Source organism: Ursus arctos, unplaced genomic scaffold (genome assembly GCF_023065955.2).
Source record: "Ursus arctos isolate Adak ecotype North America unplaced genomic scaffold, UrsArc2.0 scaffold_18, whole genome shotgun sequence".
Classification (NCBI taxonomy): Eukaryota; Metazoa; Chordata; class Mammalia; order Carnivora; family Ursidae; genus Ursus; species Ursus arctos.
Genome location: NW_026622852.1, coordinates 51,324,582 through 51,351,140, shown reverse-complemented (window position 1 = coordinate 51,351,140; position 26,559 = coordinate 51,324,582). Strand labels below are relative to the sequence as shown.

At 38.6% G+C, this 26,559-nt stretch overlaps 1 protein-coding gene across 12 annotated transcripts in view; it reads left to right on the top strand.

The window, feature by feature from the left end:
• The window catches only part of MAPKAP1 (MAPK associated protein 1), a 237,004-nt gene that overhangs the window by 98,794 nt on the left and 111,651 nt on the right, over window positions 1-26,559 (top strand). For all 12 annotated transcript variants that reach the window (XM_048222917.2, XM_026513965.3, XM_057313762.1 and 9 more), the window contains one exon: window positions 8,814-8,986. In XM_048222917.2, coding sequence (XP_048078874.1) covers window positions 8,892-8,986 — 95 coding nt within the window. In that variant the 5' untranslated portion in view covers window positions 8,814-8,891. The remainder of the gene's footprint in view (window positions 1-8,813; window positions 8,987-26,559) is intronic.

Below are 26,559 nucleotides of genomic sequence, written 5' to 3'. Positions count from 1 at the left end.
TGAGGCACAGTTTTTCCCTTTGTATAACTTACACTTGCGTGAGAAGGTGGGAAGGAGGTGGTGAGGGTAGTTAGAAAAGAAGTAAAACCATAAGGCTGTGCAAGTTAAACTTCTAAGGAGAAAAGCACAGGGAATCTGGAACTTCTACCTTCTTGGAAGAGAAGACATTTGAAATTGATAGAAGAAGGAGCGGGTACGTTTCTTGCTCAGGGACTATGTGCCAGGCATTTTATATACATCTTACTTGCTTTTCCAAGTAAGGAAGTAGAGGTTCTGAGAGGTGTAGCTACTTGCCTAATGTCTAAAGTCTAGAGGCTAAGGAAATGGCAGAGCTAGGATTCAAACCTGGATCTAGCTGACCCCAAGTTTTGTGCTCTTAACTACTGTTCAGTCTGCTCTAGTGATGATACACTGGGACCAGAATGTGATGGGTATTAAATGCCCTGCTAAGAAACAGGCATGTTGGCACTGGGGAGAGATATCACATACTTCTCTCTGAGTTGGTGACTGGCCTGGTCAATGATTTGAGTCAAACCACATTGATTGCCAGAGGGAGATAACAGTTTGGAGGAGAGAAGAGATTTTAGAGACAGGGAGACAGTTGAGCGACTGCTACATGCAGTAGTCTCACTGAGGCCCGATGAAGCTTGAACTAGGGCCATGCCGCTGAGGATGGGAGGGAGAAGGATTTGAGAGACACTTCAGAGGCGGTTGCAGGCTGATGAGACAGAAAGAGGAGTTAAGTAAGGTCCCTAGCCTGAGTGACAGAGTAGGTGAGGAAAGCCCTAACTGAGATGGAACATGGAATAAGAGACAAGCTGAAGAAAATCGGCCTTGGACAAGTTGAGCCTGAGACTCTGGCCCGCATTTGCAGAGCCATCAAGCCTTGCAGAGGCCATGGGACATAATTCTGGAGTCTGGTTGGTCTTCATGAATTGCATTTGTGTCGAGGAATCGTTTTGCTACAGGGAGTACTTTTCTTTTTGTCCTGAAACCCGCATTGGGGGCATTCCTTGATTTAGAGGCTGCTCTGTGGAGTGTTGTTCAGCTCCAAATTTGTCAGCTCATTGTAGGTTTCTTAGTTTTTATTATTTTTTTTAAAATAAAAATTATTTAGCCTGCCATAGGAAGGTGTCTGAGTTGTATTTTCAGCTTATTTTTTCCAACAGGCTGTCGCAGCACCTGGCACAGAGTGTGTTCTTAATGAATTTTGCCAGATGACTTAACATAGGCTACATTTTCAAAACTGATCCTCCCTTTGTTTTACCTAAACCTCTTACGCCCTGTGTTGTGGTTCTTTCTGTATTCTTTTTTGTTTATAATTATAACATTTACTATTTTGTTTCTGATTGTAAAGGTAATACATGCTCATCATAGAAAATGCAGAAAAATATAAAGTAGAAAATAAAAATCACTCACAATCCTATGTCTCAGAGAGAACTCCTGTTCATTTTTTTGTGTATTGGTATGGTATATTTTTAAATACAATAAGCATCGTTTCCTTAGATTAATGGTCCTGTTGAATGGAAGGGTTTGTTGTTGTTTTTAATGTAGGCCTTTGCCAACCCCTTTTAGTCTGAGTTGCTTCTGAGCTCTCATGACAGCCTGTACTTTCCCCTCTTAAAGCTTTTATCACACAGTGCAATGTAGACCCGTCAGCAGAGTGTGAGTTTGACGAGGGTCTATCTGCATTGAGTCTCACTCAATTTTGTCTTCAGAGTCCATCATGGTGTTTCAGCGGGTGTTCATTGCATGCATGAGTGGCTGAGAAAGATGGTGCTAACCCATTTTTCCCTATCTCTGTGTTGACCACTTCTTTGTGCTCTAATTATGCCTCTGTTTCTCCAATTCCGTATTGTGGAACACATAAATTGCCATGCAGTGAAACTGTATGATATGATCTTTGTTTATTGCTAGTTGCTTTTTAATACTTAGATGTTAGGTCTTTGGAATATTGCTTGCCTTGATGTGTGATGAATACTTTTAATCCTTTGGTCACCTTTTTTTTTATATAAGTTAATTACTTTCTATTATGTTGATGGATTGTTTTATGTTTTAGATGATTCCCTCTAAATATTGCAGCACGGGGACTATTAGGTAGAGCTGACTGCCACCACCTTGAGTTTTTTCAGAAGAGGTTCCTTATTAAAAAATACATAATTTCAGGGTTTGTCCAAGGCACTTTTTCCCGTCATCAGTGCCTCAAGATGGAATTAGAAGATTAAAAAGATAAAGTGCTTCATTCATTTAATAAGTATCTACCATATTTATTCTCATAGTTTCCCACACTTGCTATTTCCCCACACTTGCTATTTCAATAAAGAGGATAAAGGGATTCATAGGAGCACCATATAACTATCTGCCCTGCAGTTAGCTGACAGTGGCAAAGTTCTCTAGAGTCTTGGTCCCCTAACACTTCTCCTTGGGTAATTCCTCAGAATTCACTCCTTTTGGAGGAGACTGCTTTAGGCAGTGCTTTTGATGTGTTTGTGAGAAGGTCAGGGTGGGAGGGAGGGATTCAGGTCTTGGAGAGTAGAGATTGATTACACTTAGAAGAACTTTAGGGAAAGAAGTCAATCGTTGTTTAAAGTAGGGGCTTTGGGGTGAGACATGAGTTTGAGCTCTGCTCTTCCACCTTGGTTGTGGGAGCTTGAGCAGATGACTATAGCCTTATTAAAGCCTTAGTTTTCTCATCTATAATATTAGAGTAATGATAGAGTTCTGCCTCTTGTAGTGATTGTGAGAATTAAATGAGGTAATTTACACAGACATTTACCAGAGCTTATGTAACAGTTAGCTCTAAATAAATGCTAGCTCTTGTTATAATAATAAATATTATTATTAGGGCTCCTTATAGCATCCATCTTTGTCCTCATGTGACTGTGTAATCGGCCTGAGTAATAGAAATAGGACTGACTTTTGAAAACTTAGGCTCTTTCTGGTACATTGCTCTGCATTTCTAAGGCACTTTACAGTTTGTGAAACACATTCACATTTCTCACTGTGATACCTATAGCCCCTCAGCTCCAGTTCCTCAGAAGGAAAAGGAGGAATAACCCAGATTGGGCTGGGTCTGAAAAGGAGGTTGAGAAGAGAGTGGTGCATAAACCCACTTCAGAAAGCTTGCTGTTGTTTTAATTTTAACCCTTTTGACTGCCTGACATGGTCAAAACACTTGCTATTTATAGGCAACTTAGCTAGCTATTGGAATTACTATTTCCCAGCTGAAAAACAGGCATGGTTGTGTGTGCGTGTATCTGTGTGCATGCATGAGTGAGAGAGAGAGAAAGAGCATTATTATAAGAGAATTACTTTTTTATTATTTGTTTTATGGCAGAGGCAAGACTAAAAAAAAGTCTGTGAATCTAATATTAGATTCTGGGTCATATGAGAAGTGAAATTTCCCTAATAGTTTAAAAAGCTGATTTTGTGTATTTCTTTACCCTAGTTCTGATCTTTTTTTTTTTTTTTTTTTTTCATCCTACAGTTAAAGTGTTAAAGATGAAACCCTTGATTGCTCAGGTACCTCCATCTCCATCCACTACCAGGAAACAGACCCATAGGAGGAAACTAACATTGATTGAGTTATTGCCATGGTGTCCTGGTAGGCATTTTGAGGCATCCATGCACTCATTCTGTAGTTCAGCAGATTTTTTTGGAGAGTTGTCTATGCACCAGGCACAGTGCTAGCCATTGTGTGTAGAGAAGTAAACAAAGCAGGCATTATTATGGCTGCTGTCGTGGAAGGTCAGAGGTCGGTGAGGAAGGCATACACTGAAGGTGTACATATATAAATACATAATATCAAATTGTTAAGTTCTGTGAAGGAGATGAACAGGTTATGTGTAAGAGAGTAACTACAGAAGGGGCTTCTTTCTACAGGATTATCAGTGAAGGCTTCTCTGAGGAGGTGTCATATGAGCTGAGCCTTCAATTGTAACAACAATATTAATAACTAATAATAGTCCTCACAAGGGTTCTCTGATACGTAGGTCCTGTCATTATCATTTTACATATGAGGCAATGGAAGAACAGAGAGATTAAGTAACCTGCCCAGAGCCATACTATAGAGGATACAAAGATCATGAGAAAGAGCCTTCTAGGTATAGTGAATAGCACTTGTTGTGGCCTTGAAAGTGGGAGAAACAGGTACACACAAACACACACATACACATACTTTCAGGGCACTTCTAGAAGGCCAGCAGAGATGAACTATGAAAAGGAGGCCGGGGAGCAGCAGTAAATGATGTTGGAGAGTTAGGCAGGGGTCAGATCATGCAGTGGTTTGTTGGACACTGCAGGCAATTTGGATTTTATTCAAACTATCATGGGAACCACTCATTGAAGGAATTTAAGCAGAGGTGTAATATCAAATTTGAGTTTAAAATAATCTAGCTTGTATGTCAAGAACAAATTGAAATAGGCAAGAGTATAGGAGGTCAGGAATCTTTTAGAACAGTCCAGGTGAAACCTTATGGTATTTTGGTGGCAGTGGAGATGCAGATAAATGGGATGGTTTTGAAACACATACTTTTCATTTTTAAAAATTGAGTGAAAACTCACATTACATAGAATTTACTATTTTAATGATCTTAAAGTGTATAATTTTCGTGGTTTTCAGTATATTCACAATGTTATATAGCTATCACCACTATTTGACTCCAGAACAATTCCATCACCCCAAAAAGAAACTTCGTACTTCTCAATTCCCTGTCCCCCCCCATATCCTGGCAACCACTAATCTTTTTGTTTCTATAGATTTGTCTATTCTGGGCATTTCATATAACTGGGTTCACTTTTACGAAATGGCTTCTTCCTCTTAGCATAATATTTTCAAGCTCCATCCATGTTGTAGCATGTCAGTACTTCATTCCTTTTTAAGGCTGAGTAATATTCCATTGTAGACATTTTTCTGTCTGTTCATCAGTTGATGGACATCTGGATTGTTTCCATTCTTTGGTCATTATGAATAATGCTGCTGTGTACACTTATGTACACATTTTTATGTGAACATATATTTTCAGTTTCTTTGAGTATACCTAGGAATGGAATTACTGAGTCATATGGTAACTGTATGTTTAAGTTTTGAGAAACTGACAAACTGTTTTTCCATAACGGCTGCATCATTTTACATCTCCACCAACAATGTATGAGAGTTCCAACATCTCCATATCCTTGCTAATCTTTCTTATTTCTACTATTAAAAAAAATTAATACCATCCTAGTGAGTGTGAAGTGATATCTCATTGTGATTTGGATTTGCATTTTTTTTTTTTGAGATTTTATTTATTTGACAGAGAGAGAGGCAGCGAGAGAGGGAACACAAGCAGGGGGAGTGGGAGAGGGAGAAGCAGGCTTCCTGCTGAGCAGGGAGCCCAATGCGGGGCTCAATCCCAGAACTCTGGGATCAGGACCTGAGCCGAAGGCAGACGCTTAATGGCTGAGCCACCCAGGCGCCCCTGGATTTGCATTTCTTTAATGAATAATGATGTTGAACATTTTTCCATGTGTTTATTGGCCATTTGTATATTTTCTTTGGAGAAATGTCTATTCAGTTTCTTTGACCTTTTAAAGATTGGAGGCGGCCGCCTGGGTGCTCAGTAGGTTAAGTGCCTGACTCTTTATTTTGGCTCAGGTCATGCTCTCAGGGTTGTGAGACTGAGCTCCTCATCAGGGTCCACACTCAGCGGGGAGTCTGCGTGGGATTCTCTCTCTCCCTCTCCCTTTACCCCTCCCCTGTTCTCTCTCTCTCTCTCTCAAATAAATAAATAAATCTTTAAAAATTGGATTGTTTGTCTTTTTATTGTTGAGTCATAAGAATTTTTTCTGTATTCTGGGTACTAAATTTTTGTCAGATATATGATTGGCAAATATTTTCTCCCATTCTGTGGATTGTCTTTTCACTTTCTTGATAGTGTCCTTTGAGGCACAAAAGTTTTCAAATTTTTTAAAGTCCATTTTATTTCATTTGTTGCTTCTTTTGGTGTCATGTTAAAGAAATCATTGCCTAATCAAAGGTCATAAAGAAGTTACACCTACATTTCCTTCTAAAAGTTTTATAGTTTTAGCCTTAAACTTAGGTCTTTGATCCATTTTGAGTTAGTATTTGTATATGATGTGAGGTAGGGGTCTAAATTCATTCTTTTGCGTGTGGCTATCCAGTTGTCCCATTTGCTGAAAAGACTATTTGTTCTCTATTGAAATATATGTTTGCAGTAGACACTAGAACTTACTAAGGGAGTAGGTAGAAGGCAGGAGAAAGAAAGAAGAATCAAGATTACTGATTTAAGCAGCTGGGTTAATGGCGGTAGCATTTACTGAAACGAGGGAAAGTGTTATTATTTGGGAGGGATGGAGTGAGGAATAGTGAAAAGTTCTGATTTGAACTTGTTTAATTTGTCTGTCTGCCTATTGTATAGACAGTTTGATGTATGAATTTGGGATTCCAGGGAGAAGTTTGAGATAGAGATAAGATTTGGGTGTCAGTAGGGTATAGATTGTATTATAGCTTTGGGACTGTGAGATCACCTAGGGAGGAAATATACAGAAAGACAAAAGAGAGCCCAATCTAGAGGCCAAGGAATACTAACAAACAGAGACTGTAGAAGTGAAGAAATCTGCACAGGAGACTGAGAATGAGAGACCAGAGAGGATTGGGAAAAAAAACAAGAGTGTATGTCATGGAAGCCAAGAAAGGAAGAGGTTGATAAGGGTAGAGTAAGTGAAGGACTAAAGACCTTGTGAAAGTAGAGCCAAAGGGACCCAGAACATAAGTAGAGAGATTAACCTTTAATGAGATGAGTGACACTCCAGTATAGGGGGTGTATCTGGTTAAATCCAGGTAAGTTTGTGAATCTGATTATCGGAGGATAAGAGAATTCCTTTCTGAAAGGTCTTCTTTTCCTAGTGAAGAATGAGAATATTTCTCGTCTCTTGGCAGTACATAAGCAAAGGATAGGAGCTGAGGTCAAGGCAGGCTCATGAGAAATTTGAAGAGAGAAGCAAAAGTATGCAGTGGTGGTCTTGCATGGGGTGCAGATTGGATCAGGAGATGTAATAAGCATGCTATACAATGTTGAGTGTTTGAGGTTTAAAATCATAAATATAAAGTCAAATCAATCTGTGCAGTTACATGATTTTTCTCCAGCAATGTTTAGTTGGGGACTGCAGAAGGTTGGGTTTATCCGAAGTTAGCATTCTGCCAGTTGAGTCCCATGGACGAAGAGAGTATTAAAATTGTATTTACAAAGGAATGATTACAGTGGTTGATCATATAATCTGGAGGGTGGTGTTGGGAAATAAGGGTAGCATTTATAGTGGTGGGTCAGTAAATTGTGGGTTTAAGAATTTGGGGGACTACTTGAACAAGTGAGATGAAAGTAAAAGTATAGTCAGTAAATAGATGTTCTAATTTGAGATTTTGGAGTTGGCACAGATCGCTGGTGTACCCACTGCAATAAGTGATTGAAGGTGGAGTGGATGAAAAGACGTGGGATGGGTGCCTGGGTGGCTCCGTTGGTTAAGTGTCTGCCTTCTGCTCAGGTCCTGATCCCACAGTCCTGGGACTGAGCCCTGCATCAGGCTCCCTGTTCTGCTGGGAGCCTGCTTCTCCCTCTCCCTCTGCTGCTTCCCCTGCTTGTGCTCTCTCGCTCTCCCTGTGTCAAATAAATAAATAAAATCTTTTTTTAAAAAAGCAAAGCAAAGACATGGGATGAATGGCCTAGGGATTGAGACACTTGGGTATGACATGTATTTTCCTTCAGATGGAATTGCCAAGAATGATGATAGGTGTTGGGGTGGAAAGAAGACTTCTTAGGGAGAAACATGACTGGAAGGATGGTGGATAACAAACAAAAAAAATAGGGGGAGAGGATAGTAGTTGCAGGGCTTGGGTTTCAAAGGAACAGGGATTTTTGCAAGAAAGGAGAAATAGTAGTTGGAAGTAGTGGGGACAAGAATACCTATTCAACATCCTGGCCTTGAGGGCTTGGGGTTTAAAAAAGAAAAATGCAGAACGGTCTTCTGGACAGCAGAGGAAGCAGTATCCTCAATGAACAGCAAGTTTCAATGAAGACAAAGAGGTAGAAGGAGTGTTTTTTAAAAAGAAGTGATTTATGGAAGTTTGCAAATTAGTGCAGGAGCGTCAGAGGGGAGTGGAAGTTTCAAGAGAGAGAAGGGGCGAGTATGTGGGAGGGATTGAGGATGTATAGAGCAGTGTGGGTATTGTAGTTGGGAACAATAATGGAAGACCAGGGACCCTTGGTGCAGATGACTTGACTGCAGATGACTGAAATAAACAGGTGTACTGCATAAGGGGATTAGCCCCCATAGGCTCTGAGAAGGCAAGCCCTTGGTTCCAGTGCTGCAGGCCTACATGCTTCCTTAGGGAGTATGGCAGCTTCCCATGCAGCTTATCACAAAATCTTAAGGACTGATGTGGCAATTTTCAGGGAGAGCCGCTGATGTCAGGGTCTAATGGTGACTTGTCCAAGGCCACACCGAATAAGTAACAAAGCACATCTCCTGGCACCAAACATCAGGTCTGCTCACCGCTCTTAATTTATTTTGATTGTAGTGCTTATTTACCTTACTGCAGGTAAAGCTGAATCTATTAGACCATTAGAAAATGAAAATTAAAGGGAAAAAAAAACCCTTAAAACTAGACAGTGTTTCCACTCTGGGGCCATTTCAGGCTTGTAAGGAGGTCTGTGCCAAAAGAATGAGAAATGGCTGGTGAGTCGTCATTGTGGCCCGGTGAGGTCTGCGTGAGCATGACTGTGTGCTTTACTCTCATGCATGTGTTCTGCCCACAGGGTCATGTAGGCACAACAGCAACCAAGAAGATCGACGTCTACCTCCCCCTGCACTCGAGCCAGGACAGACTGCTGCCAATGACCGTGGTGACAATGGCCAGCGCCAGGGTGCAGGACCTGATCGGGCTCATCTGCTGGCAGTACACAAGTGAAGGACGGGAGCCAAAGCTCAAGTAATCCTTCCTCTTTTTGGCTGCTCTAATTTCTGGCTGTCTTCTGGCCACCCTGCTGCATTCTGGGCCCAGTCAGTCTTTCTGGGCATTGGCTGGGGAACCAGACATCCACACAGATCCAGGTCAGGTTGCTCACCAGATCTTGGGCCTGTGTATCTCAGGCTAATCTCAGAGAATCTGCTTACAAAGTAGACTGATAAGCTTGTGAATCCAGACATGAGGAAATATATTTTAGCAGTTTTCAAACCCTTTTATGGTGCTTGCTGGTAAAAGTTGCATGGGAGGCCATAGAAGGGAACTAATATTTGTCGAACACCTCCCATGAGTTGGGCACTAATGCTGATGTCTGTGTAGCAAATTTCTCGTTTAATTCTCGTGGCTCTCTGTGAGGTGTAAGCATCATGATCCTTATTCTGCAGAGGAAAAAATTCAGAATCAGAGAATTGATATTTGCTAAAGGTCACACCAATGGAGATGGCAGAATCAAGATTTGACTCCTAGTCTCTTTGATGCTAAGATTTTTGCATTATTTCCTTTTGGTCTGAATTACAGTTTTCTTTATTATTAGTCAGTGGCACAGTTTTTTTCTCAGTCTCTAAGCTCTGTTCATGATTAAATAATTATATCAAAAATGTAGCACTTGAAAGTAGACTATCTGCTTGTGTATCGTAACCTGAACATTAAAGTGCTTTGCCACGTTGGCTCTCCCATACGTAAATGTCTTATCTGATAGCCATCCTCGTCTAGTTTCCTGTGCTCTCTTGAGCATTAAGGTTTGGGACACAGCAAAATGTAGTGGATGCCTTCATTTTGGAATGGATTCTCGTGGAGACTTTTTCTTCTCTTAGAATGGTCCCAGTCTGTGGTCACTTGTTTTTTGTTTTTTCTTCTTGAGGTGCATTAAATTCGTACTTAAAATTATTCTTGGGGGGCACCTGGGTGGCTCAGTCAGTTAAGGATCCGATTCTGGATTTTGGTTCAGGTCATGATTGCGGGGTCATGAGATTGAGCCCCACGTTAGGCTCTGGGCTTAGTGTGGAGTCTGCTTGAGATTCTGTCTCTCCCTCTGCCCCTCCCCCTGTTCACATGCTCTCTCTCTTGTTCTGTTTCTAAAATAAATAAAATCTTTAAAAAACAAATAAAATTATTCCTTCAAGTTCTTATTGACATTGCCCTCCACTTTGCCTGAATAAATTGTGAATATAAAGATCATCTTTACTGCTCCTGTGGCAATAGAAACCTTTTCAGCCAAGCCTTTTCAACCACCTAGGCTCAGAAAAGGGTTGAGTCAGCAGCTCTGCCCAAGGTGGAGCTATAGTGTTATTCTTTTTTTCAGCATGAAGTAGAAGCAAGGAAACAGGGAAAGGAGCCAAAATGCTAGGGAATTTATACATGTCTGAGTTAACTAAGATATTGCTTAGTGCAAGCCCTGAGACCAAGAGACACACAGGACTGCCCAGGATTATGCAGCTAGTAATGAACAGAGTCAGGAGTCGAATTGTGACAGAATGTTACAGATGAGGAAACTAAAGCTTAAAGAGGCTAAGTAACCTTCCTAAATCACACAGTAAGTGGTAGAACTGGCATCAAAACCTGGGGATCTCTGGCTTCGGAGCCATAGCTCTTTTCTATTACGTTATACTCCCTACTCTATTATTATGGGTGATATTAAACTATTTGGTGAATCCATACTTACTGGAGGCACCGTGCTAGATCTTGCCATACAGAAATGAAAAAGGCAGATCAAGCCATCGGGGAGCTTACTGTTTAAGGTAAATAGGCAATAGCAGTTCAATACAATAGCATGTAAAATCAGGTTCTGTGAAAACATCTGACCCCATAGTTGGGGGTGAGAGTGGAGTCATGAAGAGTGGCCTTGATTAAGTGGCATCTAAACTGAAACTTGAAGGAGTAGAGAGAAGTGGTGCAGAGAGGTTGAGAGGAGGGTGTTCTAAAACAGAGGAAACAGCATGGACCTCTGTTATGATGGTCCTTCAAATTCAGGCTTTAAATCTATATTCTGTTCCAGATATATAGCAGTGATAAATGAAATATGTTATTGACATGCTTGTACTTTAGTAACAGGATAAATATCCTGGTAGACTCAAAACAGAACCAAGTATGGAAACAGGCAGTGTGTGCAGGGAGTCAATTTTTTTAGGGTGGTACTTCCCAGAGAACATGTTGTGAATAAGTTTACTGGGGTATGAAATATTGATTATTATCAGGCTTCAGGGTAGCTAAGCAGGGTCTGGGGTGGTCAGAGCCCCCAGCTATCATTTCTGGGTGGGGAAGAGTCTCATCTGTCGACCCACGTCCCGTACACATACTGCTATTTTCTAAGTATACCATGATGTCAAAAAAGAGGGGGCAACACTGCTTGAGGGTATGGAGACCAAAGGAGCTTCATGCCTGGATTGGGACCAGCGGAAGTCTCACTACTGGGAACTAGGAACTGGGGTGGGACTGTCCTCCTTATGAAAAGAAACTGAACAAAGCTGCCTGGGTCTGTGGCTTGTTTAAAGTTGTGTTTCTGGGGAGGTTGGGGTATAGAGATAGCAGTGCTACTGGGACCTGGCCACGACAGGACTGGCTTTATGATATCCCTAGTGTTTCCAAGGGAACCCTGAGCTGCCAGGGTAAGACCTGGTTCTAGAGTGGAGGCCTCTGCTCGGACGGGGGTGGAGGATGGTGCAATAACTGTAATAACAGAGGGGGGGGGTGAGAGAGGAAGGGAGGAGAGAGAAAGAGAGAAACTGTTCCTTTTCAAGAAAAGCTAGCAAATTAAAATTCCTGAACAAATGAGTATAATGAGTACTGAGACAATAATCAGGAGATGAATTCACTCCCAACAAAATACAGTAAAGCAATCTGAAAATTAACTTCAAATAAATATGTTTAAAATGATCAAAGAGATGAAGGAAGGACATTCATGGTAAATTTCTAAGAAATAGTGAAAGAAAACCAAGCAGATGAGAATTAAGGGGTGAATTTAGAAGAGAATCAATTAAAAGTACTGGAAATATAAAATGTACTTATTAAAGTAACAACAACAACAAAAAATAACAAAAGAGTTTATGGAATAAACTCTAGACTGGGCACAGTTAAAGAGGGACTGGGTTGAATGACAGTACCAGTGATTTCAACCTGGAATGTAACACAAAGAGATAAAGAGATTCAGAGAATGCAAGATGAGTGAGTTAAGAGACATGGAGGAAAGATAGCCTCCCACTAGTGAGGCAGAGAATGGAGGGAATCACGGAGAAACAGTGTTTGAAGAGATATTGATGCCAGACTATTTCCCAGATTGGAGGCAGATATGAACGGGTCTTCATAGTAAAAGCACATACAAACGAAATGGAGGAAGGATAGCCTTTTCCACAAATGCTGCTGGAGCAACAGGACATCCATAAACCAAAAAAATCAACCTAAACCTCCTCTATCTTGTATAAAATTGATTCAAAAATGAATTGAGACTGAAATGTAAAACTTTAAACTTTTAGGGGAAAACAGAGTGGAAAATCTTTGGGACCAAGAGTTCTTATTCGTGACACTGAAAGCAGGATCCATAATAGAAAACAAAATGATCAATTGGACTTCATCAAAACTAAGAACTTTTTCCTTTACAAAAGATCTTTATTTCCTTTCCATTCCAGGCAGCCAGTCTGCCTTCTCCTTTCCCATGGGCCGTAGACTTCAGCTTTACCTGGCCAAGGGAGATGGAGGGTGTGGGTGAGGTGGGGAGATGGGCCTGTTGCAAAGAGTCGAAACAGTAGCATTTAAGGCAAAAACACATCAGTAGGCATATTTTGGTAAACTGCATAATGAAAACAGGGACACAGCCCACCAAGATAATAAGTATGACTGTGTATGCACCTAGCAGTATAGTCCCAAAATACTTCACGGGAATTGTAAAGCAGCATTGACGGATCCACAGTCATAATGGGATATTTTGATGCATTCCTATCAAAAACTGATAAAGTGATGAAAAAGTAGTAAGGATGAGAAAGAGTCAAATCATTTAATTAGCAATTCTGAACCCCCAAAACAGAGATTGTCTCTAGTAGTAGTTTATAAGCCTCTGAAATTGAGTACATCTTATTAAGATTTATATTCCTGAGATATCTAGCACATTCATATTTTTTAGTAGTTGTTTTACAAGTATATTTTGAATTATAAAATAACATTGGATCTTTTTTTTTTTTAAAGATTTTATTTATTTATTCGACAGAGATAGAGACAGCCAGCGAGAGAGGGAACACAAGCGGGGGAGTGGGAGAGGAAGAAGCAGGCTCATAGCAGAGGAGCCTGATGTGGGGCTCGATCCCAGAACGCCGGGATCACGCCCTGAGCCGAAGGCAGCCGCTTAACCGCTGCGCCACCCAGGCGCCCCAATAACATTGAATCTTAATAAACCATTGGTCCTTTGAAATTTTTTGCAATTCTTATGTGACAGTGGATTTCTCAGTTTTGTTTGGTATAAGACAATCCGTAAAATAAATACCTGGGGTCTCTTCCTGTCAGGCAGTACAGTGCAAGGTATTTTCTCTCTAGCTTATTTGTACTTAAGTGTTGGAATAGATCCTTATTTGATCTTTTCCAGTGGGCTAACCCTGTGAAGAGCCCTTCATTCACAGGGGGCCAAATTGCTAGATGCATGGTTTCAGTCTGCTTGTTAAGAAAACCATTTATTTAAGAATATTATTCTCCTGTCTCTACGCCTTGAAAACTGTCAGTGGTAGTAGGGTTTAGCCCCAGGGGAGGAGTGGAGAATTTGGCTAGAATTTTTGTCTTCCTTTGCTCTTATACCTGTTAACTCTTGAGCAAGATGGAGTGTGGTACTTAAGCTAATTCCCTGCTTATTTTGATACAGTGATTTTAGGAAAAACATTTCCTAAGAAACGAACTGAAATCATTTCAGTCTCTAGATAGTTGAATTTTTTAATTTAGACTTTGTTATGTAGATTCATGTTTATTGAATTTTCATCAGAAACTGTGGCCTATAAAATTTCTGCTTAGAGTTTCATTTATATTTTGGGGGCTTACTACACACTGAATTTTTATAAATATTTTGTGGATTCTGGAAAAATATTCTCTGTAAGTTATTAGATAAGTATATTCTTACTAAAGCAACATCTTTAATTACTATTATCTTCTTATATTTTTGACTATTTGGTCTATGGATGATTAAGAGAAATGGATTAATGTTTCCATTTTCTTGTTTGTTTCTGTCAGTTTCTCCTGAGATTTCAACAGTTTCCACTGTACATATTTCAGCACACAAAAATGTTCATGCATTTCATATCTTATTGTGAGTTGTACTTTTTTCAATATAAAATAGTCCCGTTTGTTTTATGCATTGTGTCCTGCCTTTTTCTTTGCTTTATTTCAGTAAGATGAAGCTTTTTTGCCCCCCTGTTCTTTGCATTTGTCTGATCTGTCTTTGTGTTCAGCCTATTACCTTTGCCTTTTTTGTTTTAAATATGTTGAATAATTTTGTGAGGTTTTTCTTTTTTGGCCCTGTCTAAATCACTTTTTTTTTTAAGATTTTATTTATAAGTAATGTCTACACCCAACATGGTCTTGAACTCACAACCCCAAGATCAAGAGTCTCATGCTCCACTGACTCAGCCAGCCAGGTGCCCCTAAATCATTGTCTTTTTATAGGGAAGTTTATCTTACTAACATTTATCCTTACCATGGATGTGTTAGTTTCATGTTAGTCAACTTGTTTTAAGTTTTGTGTTTTATGTTTTTTTGTTGTTGTTGCCTTTTTCTGTTTTGATTTATTTAAAATTCTGAAGTCAGTTACATATAAGATTTTTAAAGTATTTTTTAATAGGCTTTATTTTTAAAGTAGTTTTAGGTTTACAGAAAAACTGCACAGAAAGTTGAGTTGCCACACATCTCCTTCCTGACACTTGTTTTCCCTATTGTTAACACCTTGCATTAGTGTGGTACATTCATTACAATTGATGAACCAGTACTGATACATTATTATTGACTAAAGTCAATAGTTTACATTAGGGTACATTCTTTGTATTGTACAGTTTTTTTTTAAGTTTATTCTTTTAGTAATCTCGAACTCACGACCCTAAGATCAAGAGTCACATACTCTTCTGACTGAGCCAGCCAGGCGCCCCTATATTGTACAGATCTAATGATTGCATCATAGAAAATGTTTCACCACCCTAAAAATGCCCTGGTCTCCACTCTTTCATCCCTCCCTCCTCACCTTTAGCAGCCACTTATCTTTTTACTGTCTCTATAGTTTTTCATTTTCTAGAATGTCAGCTAGTTGAAATCATACTATATGTAGCCTTTTCAGACTGTCGTCTTTCACTTAGCAATATGTATTTAAGGTTCCTTCATGTCTTTTCATGGCTTGATAGTTCATTTCTTTATGCAGCTGAATAATACTCCGTGGCATGAATGTACCACAGTTGTTTTTCCTTTCACCTTTTGAAGGACAGCTTGGTTGCTTCCAATTTTTGGCAATTATTAGTAAAAATGCTATAAACATTTATGGCAGGTTTTCATGTAGACATAAGTTTTCAGTTCATTTTGCAAGTAAGTGGGAGTGCAATTGCTGGATTGTATGATAAGCCTTTGTTTAGCTTTCTAAGAAGCTGCCAAAATGTCTTCCAAGGTAGTTATACCATTTGGCATTTCCATCATCAATACATGACAGTTCCTTTTGCTGCAAATCCTTTCCAGCATTTGGTTTTGTAAGTGTTTGGGATTTTAGCTATTTTAATAGGTGTGCAGTAGTATCTCATTTTTGTTTGAATTTGCAATTCCCTAATGAAGTGATACAGAGCATCTGTCTTTTCACGTACTTATTTGACATCTATCTGTATTCTTTAGTGAGCTGTCTGTTCAGGTTTTGGGCCATTTTTTAAATCAGGTTGTTTTCTTAGTGATTTTAAGAGTTCTTTGTATACCTGTCAGATATGTGTTTTGTAAAGATTTTCTCCCAATCTATGGCTTATCTTTCCATTTTCTTAACAGCAGCAACTCCAACATACCAGTTTTTTCTTTCAGATTGTATTTTGGTGTTGTACCTAAAAAATCATCACAGACCCAAGGTTACCTAAATTTTATTATATGTTACCTTCTAGAAGTTTTATATATATATTTTTTGTGCTTCACAGTTAGGTCTGTGATCCATTTTGAGTTAATTTTTGTTAAAGGTGTAAGGTCTATGTCTAGATTTAATTTTTTTTTTACATGTGAATACCCACTTGAAAAGATTATCCTTTCTCCATTCCTTTTAGTGCTTTGCTCCCAAAGCCTTTGCTCCTTTGTCAAATATCAGTTGGCTTATATTTGTGTGGATCTATTTTTGACATATAAAAATTTTTAAACATTCCTTTTTAATTTATATTTCATCATATTCAAGAGTGAAGCAATATCTTTTGAGTAACACCCATTCATGAAAGAGAGAAAAGTAAAATTCAGTGAGGTTTTATTCTGTCAGGAACTTGAGGTGGGAGGTGTACATCTGCTCTTTACAGGCAACCACATTTACTCTACTTCATAGATAAGGGATTTTTCAAGGGTAGTTTCGACTAGTCCTAGTTTTTACGCAGACTTTAGTTATATATTATGACTCTGTCATACACTAGAATGCTATTCTTTGCCTTCTTCTTTTCATTTGTCCCTTAAACATTCAACATTATTTCACTGGTCTCTTACTTACTATTGTTCTTTATTAGGCTACTGACAGGTGAGCTACGGAAGGCCTGAGAGTTTTGCTGTGGTCTAGAAAGCTGGAGTAGTATACTTCTGAGATTATTGCATTGCTCAGTGAGTGGCAGTTTCCGGCAGTAGAGCAGTGCTGTCCAAAAGAAATATAATGCAATCACCTCACACCTTAGAATGGCTGTCGTCAAAAAGACAAGATATAACAAGTGTTGGAGAGGATATGGAGAAAAGGGAACCCTTGTGCACTGTTGGTAGGAATGTAAATAGGTGCAGCCACAATGGAAAGCAATATGGGTGTTCCTCGAAAAATTAAAAGTAGAACTACCATATGATCTAGCAATCCCACTTCTGGGTATATATCCAAAGGAAATGAAAACAGGATCTTGAAGAGATATCTGCCCTCCCATGTTCATTGCAGCATTTTTCACAGTAGTCATGATACGGAAACAACCTGAGTATCTGTCTATGGGTGAAGAGATAAAGAAGACGTGGTATATATATACACAATAGAATATTATTCAGCTGTGAGAAAGAAAGAAATCCTGCCATGGCAACAACATGGATTGACCTTGAGAGCATTATGCTAAATGAGATAAGTCAGATGGAGAAAGACAAATACTGCGTAATATCACTTATATATGTGTAATCTAAAACCAAATTTGTAGAAACAGAATGGTGGTTACCATGGACTGGGAGATGGGGGAAATGGGGAGATATTGGTTAAAGAGTACAAGTTTCCAGTTAGAAAGTGAATACATTTTGGGGGCGCCTGGGTGGCTCAGTCATTTAAGCGCCTGACTCTGGATTTCACGTCACGTCATGATCTCGGGGGTCATGAGATCAAGCCCCACGTCAGGCTCTGCACTTAGCATGAAGCCTACTTACGATTCTCTCCCTCTCCACCCTCCAAAAAAAGAAAGAAATTGAATAAGTTTTGGAGATCTAATGTGCAGCATTGCAATTACAGCTAACAATATTATTTTATATACTTGAAAGTTGCTAAGAGAGTAGATCTTTAATATTCTTACCACAAAAAAGAAATGGTAATTATGTGATATGATAAAGGTGTTAGCTAATGCACTTGGTGGTAATAGTTTGGTAATCTGTAAGTGTATCAGATACATACATGTTACAGAATGATTACCACAGATAAACTTACACAATGTTATATTTCAATTTACATCTCAGTAAAGCTGGAAAAAATAATGTAAGCTGCAAATGTGAGCCATATTTACAATTTGCAATTTTCTTTTTTTAAGATTTTATTTATTTGAGAGAGTACAAGCAGAGGAGAGGAGCAGAGGGAGAGGAAGAAAAAGACTCCCCACTGAGCGGGGAGCCCGATGTGGGACTCGATCCCAGGACCCTAATATCGTGACCTGAGCTGAAGTCAGACACTTAATTGACTGAGCCACCCAGGTTCCCCTACAATTTGAAATTTTCTGATAACAACATTTTTAAAAGTTTCCAGAAGATGGGTGAAATTTATTTCCCTAATAATTATTATAATTTAAATGATTTTTATCATTTTCATGGGTTATATTTTATTTAACCCATTGTGTCTAAAATATTAACATGTAATTGATAAAATTAATGAGACTTTTAATGTTCTTTTTTTGTCATAAGTTTTAAAAATTCAGTGTTTATTTGCTATATATAGCACATATCAATTCAGACTAGCCATGTTTCAGATGCTGGATAGCTACATGTTGGAAAGTGCAGCTGTGAAGTATACCATGACATGGTATAGCTGTGCAGTGGAGTTCACTGTGGGTTTGCTTCATTCTGACATAGCCCTCAGTTTCTTAGAGTCTTGGGAAACTTGGTTTTTGGAGATCGTTGAAGGTTCATCTCATTCATTGTTGCACTTCCTTTATTTTAGTAATTTTTCTTTTTCTTTTTAAAGATTTTATTTATTTATTTATTTATTTGAGAGAAAGCACAAGTTGGAGTGGGGGAAAGAGGGAGAAGGAGAAGCAGACTCCTTGCTGAGCTGGGAGCCCGATGTGGGGCTCAATCCCAGGACCCCAAGATCATGATCTAAGCCGAAGGCAGACGCTTAACTGACTGAGCCACCCAGGTGCCCCATATTTTAAAAAGTTTTCACAGAAGCTCTCTAAAATATGTTAATATTTCCCCCGGCCTTCTTAGAGTATAGCATAATGGTTAAGAGTGTGGAATCCAAAGCCATAGTCTGGGTTTGAATTCTGGCATTAACACTTACCATTGGTGTGATCTTGGATGAATTACTTCAATACCATATACTCTACTTATCTTATGTGTAAAATGAGGAAAACAGGATAGTTATGAAAATAAAATGAGAAAATACATGACACATGCATAGTGTTTATTTCTTGTGCTGTTAAATACTGTAACTACAGCTAGCTACTACTACGACCAATAGTGGTAGTAGTTCAGCAACAGAAGTATAATTTAGCCCTTTCTTAGTGATTCAAAGAATTGTACTGTGCTATGATACACTGGTGCCCTTGTAGGTTTATATAAGAATATTTAACCTTACATTATATTTCCTGACAACTTTGCAATTTGAATTCTTTATACTTCCCCGTTTTTGCTGTCTACATGACCACCTCTGTCTGCTCCTCTCCCATTTCTGGGTTGCTGCTTCTAATTTATTTTCCTTAGAGTCATCATTGAGAACCACTTACCTGAATAATATGGCCTAAGAGGCCCTTCCCATTCTGACCCTCAGCTGTGCTCCCATGCATCCATTCTTTAACACATCACATTCTTTAACTGGCAGCTTCTTGACACTGATACCATGTCTGCTTTTGCTCTTTCCTTAGTCAGAAATATCTTTCTCACTCTTCTCTGATATCCAGCTTAATCTTGAAGGCTTCAAGTCTTTGTTACGCCTTCATTCAGCAAAAATTTATGGAGTTCCAGGCCTTAGGTATTGAGGATAAAATGGAGAACAAGAGATATGTGATTGCTGCACTCAAAAAATTTTACAGTTTGATGGGGAAGAAGAAATTATCAAGTGTAAGAGCACTTTGTAACTGGCTCATTTCACTTATCATTTGTATTCATTCATGCATTCAATAAATATTTACTGAGTGTTTGTTATATACCACGCATTTTGCTGGTTATACAATGGTGAGTGAAGCCAGACATGGTCTTTCTTTCATGAATTCCACAATCTAGTGAGAGAAATGGGCAAATAATTCAAATAATTAAACCAAATAATTAAGCCAAAAAATGTTTGCATAAAAACGGAGTTAAGTAATGTGAAGGAAAGGAATGCCATTTAAGAGAGCCTAGCCTTGGGAGTGAGGGAGAAATTCCCTGAGAAAGTGATACCAGAGGTATTTGGCAGGGGGAGGTTCCTGGCAGATGGAACCGCATGATAGTGACACTATGGCAGGAGGAGGCATGCAGTGGTCAGGGAACTAACGAAGAGCAGTATGGCTGGAGCACAAAGTAGGGAAGAGAAGATACAGTGGGATGAGACTGAGGTGGGCAGGGGCCACAGTGGGGATTGAGAGAAGAGGACAGATTCTGAAAATATTTAAGAGGTAAAATTCACAGGACTTAGGGATCAATTAGATATGAGAAGTATGGGAGAGGAGAGGTACCAAAGGTGGCTCCCTAGATTTTTGACTTGCACAACTTGATGTATTGTGGTGTTCACTGAGATAGGGGGTATCGGAAAACTGGGTTTTATTTGGGTTTTTTGATATGTGAAGGGGAGTGGGATGGGCAGCACAAGTTTTATCTTCTATTAATTTGAGATGGCTTTGCTATATCTAAGAGAAGTTTTCAAATAGTCATTTTTTAAAATTTCTTTTAATTCAGTATAGCTAACGTACAGTGCTATATTAGTTTCAGGTATACAATAGAGTGATTCAGCAATTCCATATACTACTTAGTGCTCATTACAGTTAGTGTACTCTTAATCCTCTTCACCTAGTTCACCCATCGCCCCACCCATCTCCCCTCTGGCAACCATCAGTTTGTTCTCTATAGTTAACAGTCTGTTTTTTGGTTTGTCTCTTTTTTCTTTGTTCATTTGTTTTGTTTCTTAAATTCCACATATGGGTGAAATCATGCAGTATATTTGTCTTTCTCTGACTTATGTCATGTAGCATTATACTCTAGATCCCTCCATGTTGTTGCAGTTGGCAAGATTTCATTCTTTTTTTATGGCTGTGGACACTTGGGCTGGTTCCGTAACTTGGCTGTTCTAAATAATGCTGCAACAAACATAAAGGTGCATATATCTTTCTGAATTAGTGTTTTCATATTCTTTGGGTAAGTACCCAGTAGTGGAATTACCGGATCATATGGTAACTCTATTTTCAATTTTTTGAGGCGCTTCCATACTGTTTTCCGCAGCGGCTGCACCAGTTTGGATTCCCACCAACAGTGCGTGAGGGTTCCTTTTTCTCCACATCCTTGCCAATACTTGTTTCTTGTGTTTTTGATTTTAGCCATTCTGACTGCTGTGAAGTGGTATCTCGTTGTGGTTTTGATTTGCATTTCCCTAATGATGGGTGCTTTTGAGCATCTTTTCATGTGTCTGTTGGCCATCTGGATGTCTTCTTTGGAGAAATGTCTGTTCATGTCTTCCACCCATTTTTTTAAATTAAATTTTTTAAAGTTTATCTTTTTATTTATTTTTGAGTAATCTCAATACCCAATCTAGGGCTTGAACTCACTACCCAGAGATCAAATAGTCGTTTATACTTGCATGTTTGGTGTTTAGAGGAGAGAGCTATGAGCTAGAAATATGAATTTAGGAATCATCTGCATAGAGAGATTAACTGAAGTCTCCAGCATGCATGAATGAAAAGACATAAGGGCCTAAGACTGGACATTGAAAAACTGTGTAGATGATGGTGCTGGAATGAGGTGTCCTCAAGAAGAAATAGATTCAAGCTGTGGTGAATAAAGAGTTTGGTTTTGATGTAATGAGGGCTGAGATGACTTGAGAGATGTCCATGTGGTGACGAAGTCTTGTAAGCAGTAGGATAGATACAAGTTTGGAGGCTCGGCCATGTCTGTTTTATTGTTTTGTTTTCCCCAGTCCATAACACAATGCTTAGCACGTAGCAAATACACAGTAAGTAATTTGTGGAATGGATGAGAGAACATGGGAACATTTAGATTCAAAGATCTAGACTGAGGTTCTCCACGCTTGCCTTTGCCAGGGCAGCTCTTCTCCAGGTGTCTGCTTAGACAAGCCTCTGACTGTATATAAACCTTTATGTATTAAAAATCACTGAGTTAGACGTCTCAGCCTGGTGAAATATTTATTGAAGTGATAGATGAAGTTTTGGGGATACTCCTTACAAATACTTTCTTCATTGAGCTGGACAGAAAGGTTGCTCCTTATCAACATTTCCCAAGTGCCAGAGTCCCCATACTAACTAGGTAATGAATGGGAAGATATGAACATATTGGAGGGCCTTCTCTGTGTCAGGCTCCATGCTAAGCATTTTATGTATATTATCTCATTTCTTATAATACTCCTATTACTCATAAATAACAATAGAGAAACAGAGTTTCAGGAACTTAAGTTATTGCCCAAGATCATATATTTAGTAAGTAGCAGAATCAGGATTTGAACCCAGGTTTCACTCCATTTCCCTTGCTCTTAACTACCATGCTATACAAAGAAATGAATTACTTTTCCTGGTGATAGCACCCAGAGACATAGCCATTTGAGATTTTCCTCCATCCATCGATCCATCTGTCTTTTTATTCTTATAATCATTCATCAGTAGGCATTTAGATGTCTGTATCATACCAGGTACAGTGCTAGGCACTTGGGATATAATCAGTCATAAAATAAAGTTTATGGCCTCAAGACTCAGGCTAGACACTGATTTACACAATTTTAGCTCCATTGTCATTGAGACTTGCTATAGCAGTAGACATATAGAATGCTCCAAGGATATCGAAAAGGATTTTTCTAATTCTTCCAGAAGATGGAGGCTCGGGTTGAGTAGGGGTGGGAGGAATGTCAGGGAAGGCTTCCCAGTAGAACGGATACTTGAGCTAAATCTCAAAAGATGACTAGACAGACTAGGAATAGGGAACCTCTGGGTTGAGAGGCCTGCATGAATAGTAACAGGAGCTAGCATATGACCTGATGAGGATACTGTAAGCAGCTGGTATAAATGGAGCATAAACTCTATGTTCTGGAATGGCAGAAGATTGAGTTGAAAAGCAGGGCAAAGTATAATGGAAGACTTTATGGAAGCCAGCTTTTAATGGGCTGTTTTGTTTTTATTTCAAAGATTGAAAAAGGTGTTAAGTAGGGGAGTGACAGTATCATATTGTGTTTCAGAAAGATCCCACTGAATATTTTCAGGGTCAGTTTATAATAGAGTTAACAAATTTCTGAAACTTAGAATTTTGCTAAGTTAATTTGTTTTAAAAATACCTAGTTCAGAATGGTAGGAAAGAGGACTTCTCAGAAATGCCAGAATGTTAGAATTAGAAAACAAGAATGTTAAAACAGCTATTATAAACATGCTTCATATGTTCAAGGTGATAGAGGAAAGAAGTATAAAGGTATTTTTAAAAACCCAAATGGAACTTCTAGGGAGGAAAATTATAGTATCTGAAATGAAAACTATACTACATGAGTTTAACAGCAGATTAGACAATGTAAAAGAAAACATCAACAAACTTGAAGACATAGCAATAGGAACTATCCAAAAAGGAGCTCAAAACAGTATGAAGGTCTTGCTTCCATTTGGAAATTAGTGGGCATTTTCTCCTTAGAACATCTTTACCAGAAAATTTAGACTTAATTATTCCTGTGTGATGTGGCTGTGGCTTGACAAACCTTATAAGGTTACTTATCAATTTACTTTATATTTATAGGATTTTTATTTTGGAGATAAGGAAATCCTGACAGTCTTAAAAGTCTTTGATATCAAAGAAATGAACTTCTGAGCTGCAATCCTCAGGGCCTTTCTTTCTCTTGATAATATCTGACACACTCTTTATATTGATTCTGTTATCAAAATGCATAGCAAAATCATTGCAATGGGCATTGCAGAATCATGCGCTCTTTTTATTTTTCATAAAAAAATATGCATTCATCTGTCTGGTCATCATATGTAAGTACATTTTGCATGTTTTGAAGATAAAAGTGAATTTTTATAAGTATGTAAATTGAACATGTCAGATCACATTTGGGAGAAATCTAGGATGTTTCTTAGAATGCTCCCAAATTTTCATATACAAATTAAATACCATCTATCTACATATGGACTACAGGCTTCTGGCTCTTCATAAAAGCCAAACTGGCCTTTGAACATGAAATGAGTATTGGTCAATATTGAATGAAATAAATTTTTCTAATGCAAACTTTTGTTACCCTTTTTTGATGAAACACGAATAAGTGAAATTCAGTTAATTGTACTCATTAACTCTTTGGAGATTTGGATATGTAGATATGTATGTTTATTTATTTATTCATACATTTATTTGTTTACATAAATATAAAATCTCCAGAGTTGCTCTAATGAGTACATTTAATGACAGAGTGACATAGTGTGTGTGTGATCACCATCTGTTCGTCCTCCAGAAGGATCTCTTTCTGGCAACAGAGTCCATTTTGCCCCCATTCATTGTTCTAACTTCCAGTCTTCTCACAAACATAATTGTCCCTGGAAGGGACTTCTTTTTCCATGCCGACCCAATTCTAAAATTAAACTACTTTCTGTGGATCCTATTATGCTGTACTTATTTCCAGTCTTTTTTTTTTTTTTTCAGGAGCAACTCTTTTGTTTTTAATCTTTAATTCCAGTATAATTAATATGCAATGTTATATTAACCCAAAGAAAATGAAAACATGAATTCAAAAAGATATATGTGCCCCTGTTTTATTGCAACATTATTTACAATAACCAAGATACAGAAGCAACACAAGTATCCTTCAATAGATAAAGAGATAAAGAAGATGTGGGGTGTGTGTGTGTGTGTGCGTGTATACACTATATATACACTATATCTATATACACAAACAATGGAAAATTATTCAGCCATAAAAGAGAATGAAATCTCACCAGTTGCAACAACATGGATGGACCTAGAGGATATAACTAAGTGAAATAAGTCAGAGAAAGACAAATACCATATGATCTCACTCATGTGGAATTTAAGAAACAAAACAAATGAACAAAAAATAAAAAGACAAACAAAAAAACAGATTTTTAAATATAGAGAACAAAGTGGCAGTCATTTAATAGTCTTTTATCATTCCTCAGTCTCTGATAGTGACTCACAAACAGGACTTTTAGTGTTCTCTGTTTGATGCTATCCACCATGCTTCTGTCAGTTAATTCTGCTTCTGTGTGATGAGAAGCTTAGGAGTGGTAGAAGAAACTTTAACAAAATGAGAATCCTTCTTCCTGCCAGATACTGTGCAATTAATTAAGTCATTTAATCCTTACAAGACCCTTATGCAGCAGATATGTATAGTTATTTTCTCCATTAATTCCAGGACTTGATAGAGAAAATAACCACTTAGGAACCAGGCGATGTAGATGAGGCAGGCAATGCCGAGAGTCTCTTGGGCAGGTGGTTCTACAGTGGGGTGAGAAATTTCCCAATCTTCTTTGTACTGATCTATATTTCTAAATTGTTCCATGTTTCTAATAAGCCTGCATTACCCTTATCAAAAAATAAAAGTTATATGTAGTCACTACGGGGCATCTGGAAGATACAGGAAAAAAGTGCTCATTGCTTAAATGTAAACACCTTTGTAAACATTTGGACACCTTTTCTTCTAGTCGTTTTATATGCATATAATTAAATATTTTTGCATAGTTGTAATAATTTCTCAGTGTTTTTTCTCCATAAAAAAGTGCGGTGTGGGGTGCCTGGGTGGCTTAGTCGGTTAAGCATCCAACTCTTGATTTCGGCTCAGGTCATGATCTCAGGGTTGTTAAAATCAAGCCCCGTGTTGGGCTCTGCACTAGGCATGGAGCCTGCTTAAGATTCTCTCTCTCTCTTCCTCTGCCCCTCCCCCCCTTAAAAAAAGAAAGGAAAAAAAGGCGAGGTGCCAGTATTCATATCTTGATGAACTGTAAAAATGCCTCTTTCATCCTCACCTCTTCCTGTGTCTTTTTCTCCTTTTGTCTTGAATTGCAATCTCTGACACATGTGCGTTGCCTAGAAAGCCCCATTTGGTTAACAGATATCAATGTGACAAGCAAGAAAAAGAAAAGCTTATTACTTCTCCTCTTCTCGTTAGCACACACATCATTAATAATACCCTTTATGGGTTTTTTTAATGGGTAGAGTGATTCAGTCTACACATTCATATATTCATTCATTCAACAAATATTTGTTAAGTACCTTCTGAGTGCCAGCCATTTTACTCTTCAGTGAGGATGCAGAGACAATGGAAGAATCCTTGCTTTCTAGGAGAACATAGAACTATAAATAAGAAAAACATGAGATAAGTATACATGGAAATATTAGTCAAGTTCTGGAAGACCACAGAGGAGAACCACTTGGATTCTCTCTCCTAGAGATTCAAATGATTCTCCTAGAGAAATCAGGGAAAGCTTTTTATGGATAAGAAAATGGAAGAGCTCAGAGAGATTTAGTCACACAGCTGGTTAGTGGTTGAATTAGCATTAAAACCAGATCTGACTGCAAAACCGCTCTTTATTTTACCAAACTAGGTCAAAAGGAGGAGGCACCCCTGTTTTCATTGTTTTATAAGTTCCAGATGTCTATATTTGGGCGATTCTTGAGTCATGGGCCACAGCTTACCCCTTTTTCTCTCTCTATTTCAAAATGCCACCAGTTTCTGATTTGATCAGAGTAGTGGAATGGAAGTAAGGAGACCTGCATTCTCGAGAACCAACTTTGCCACT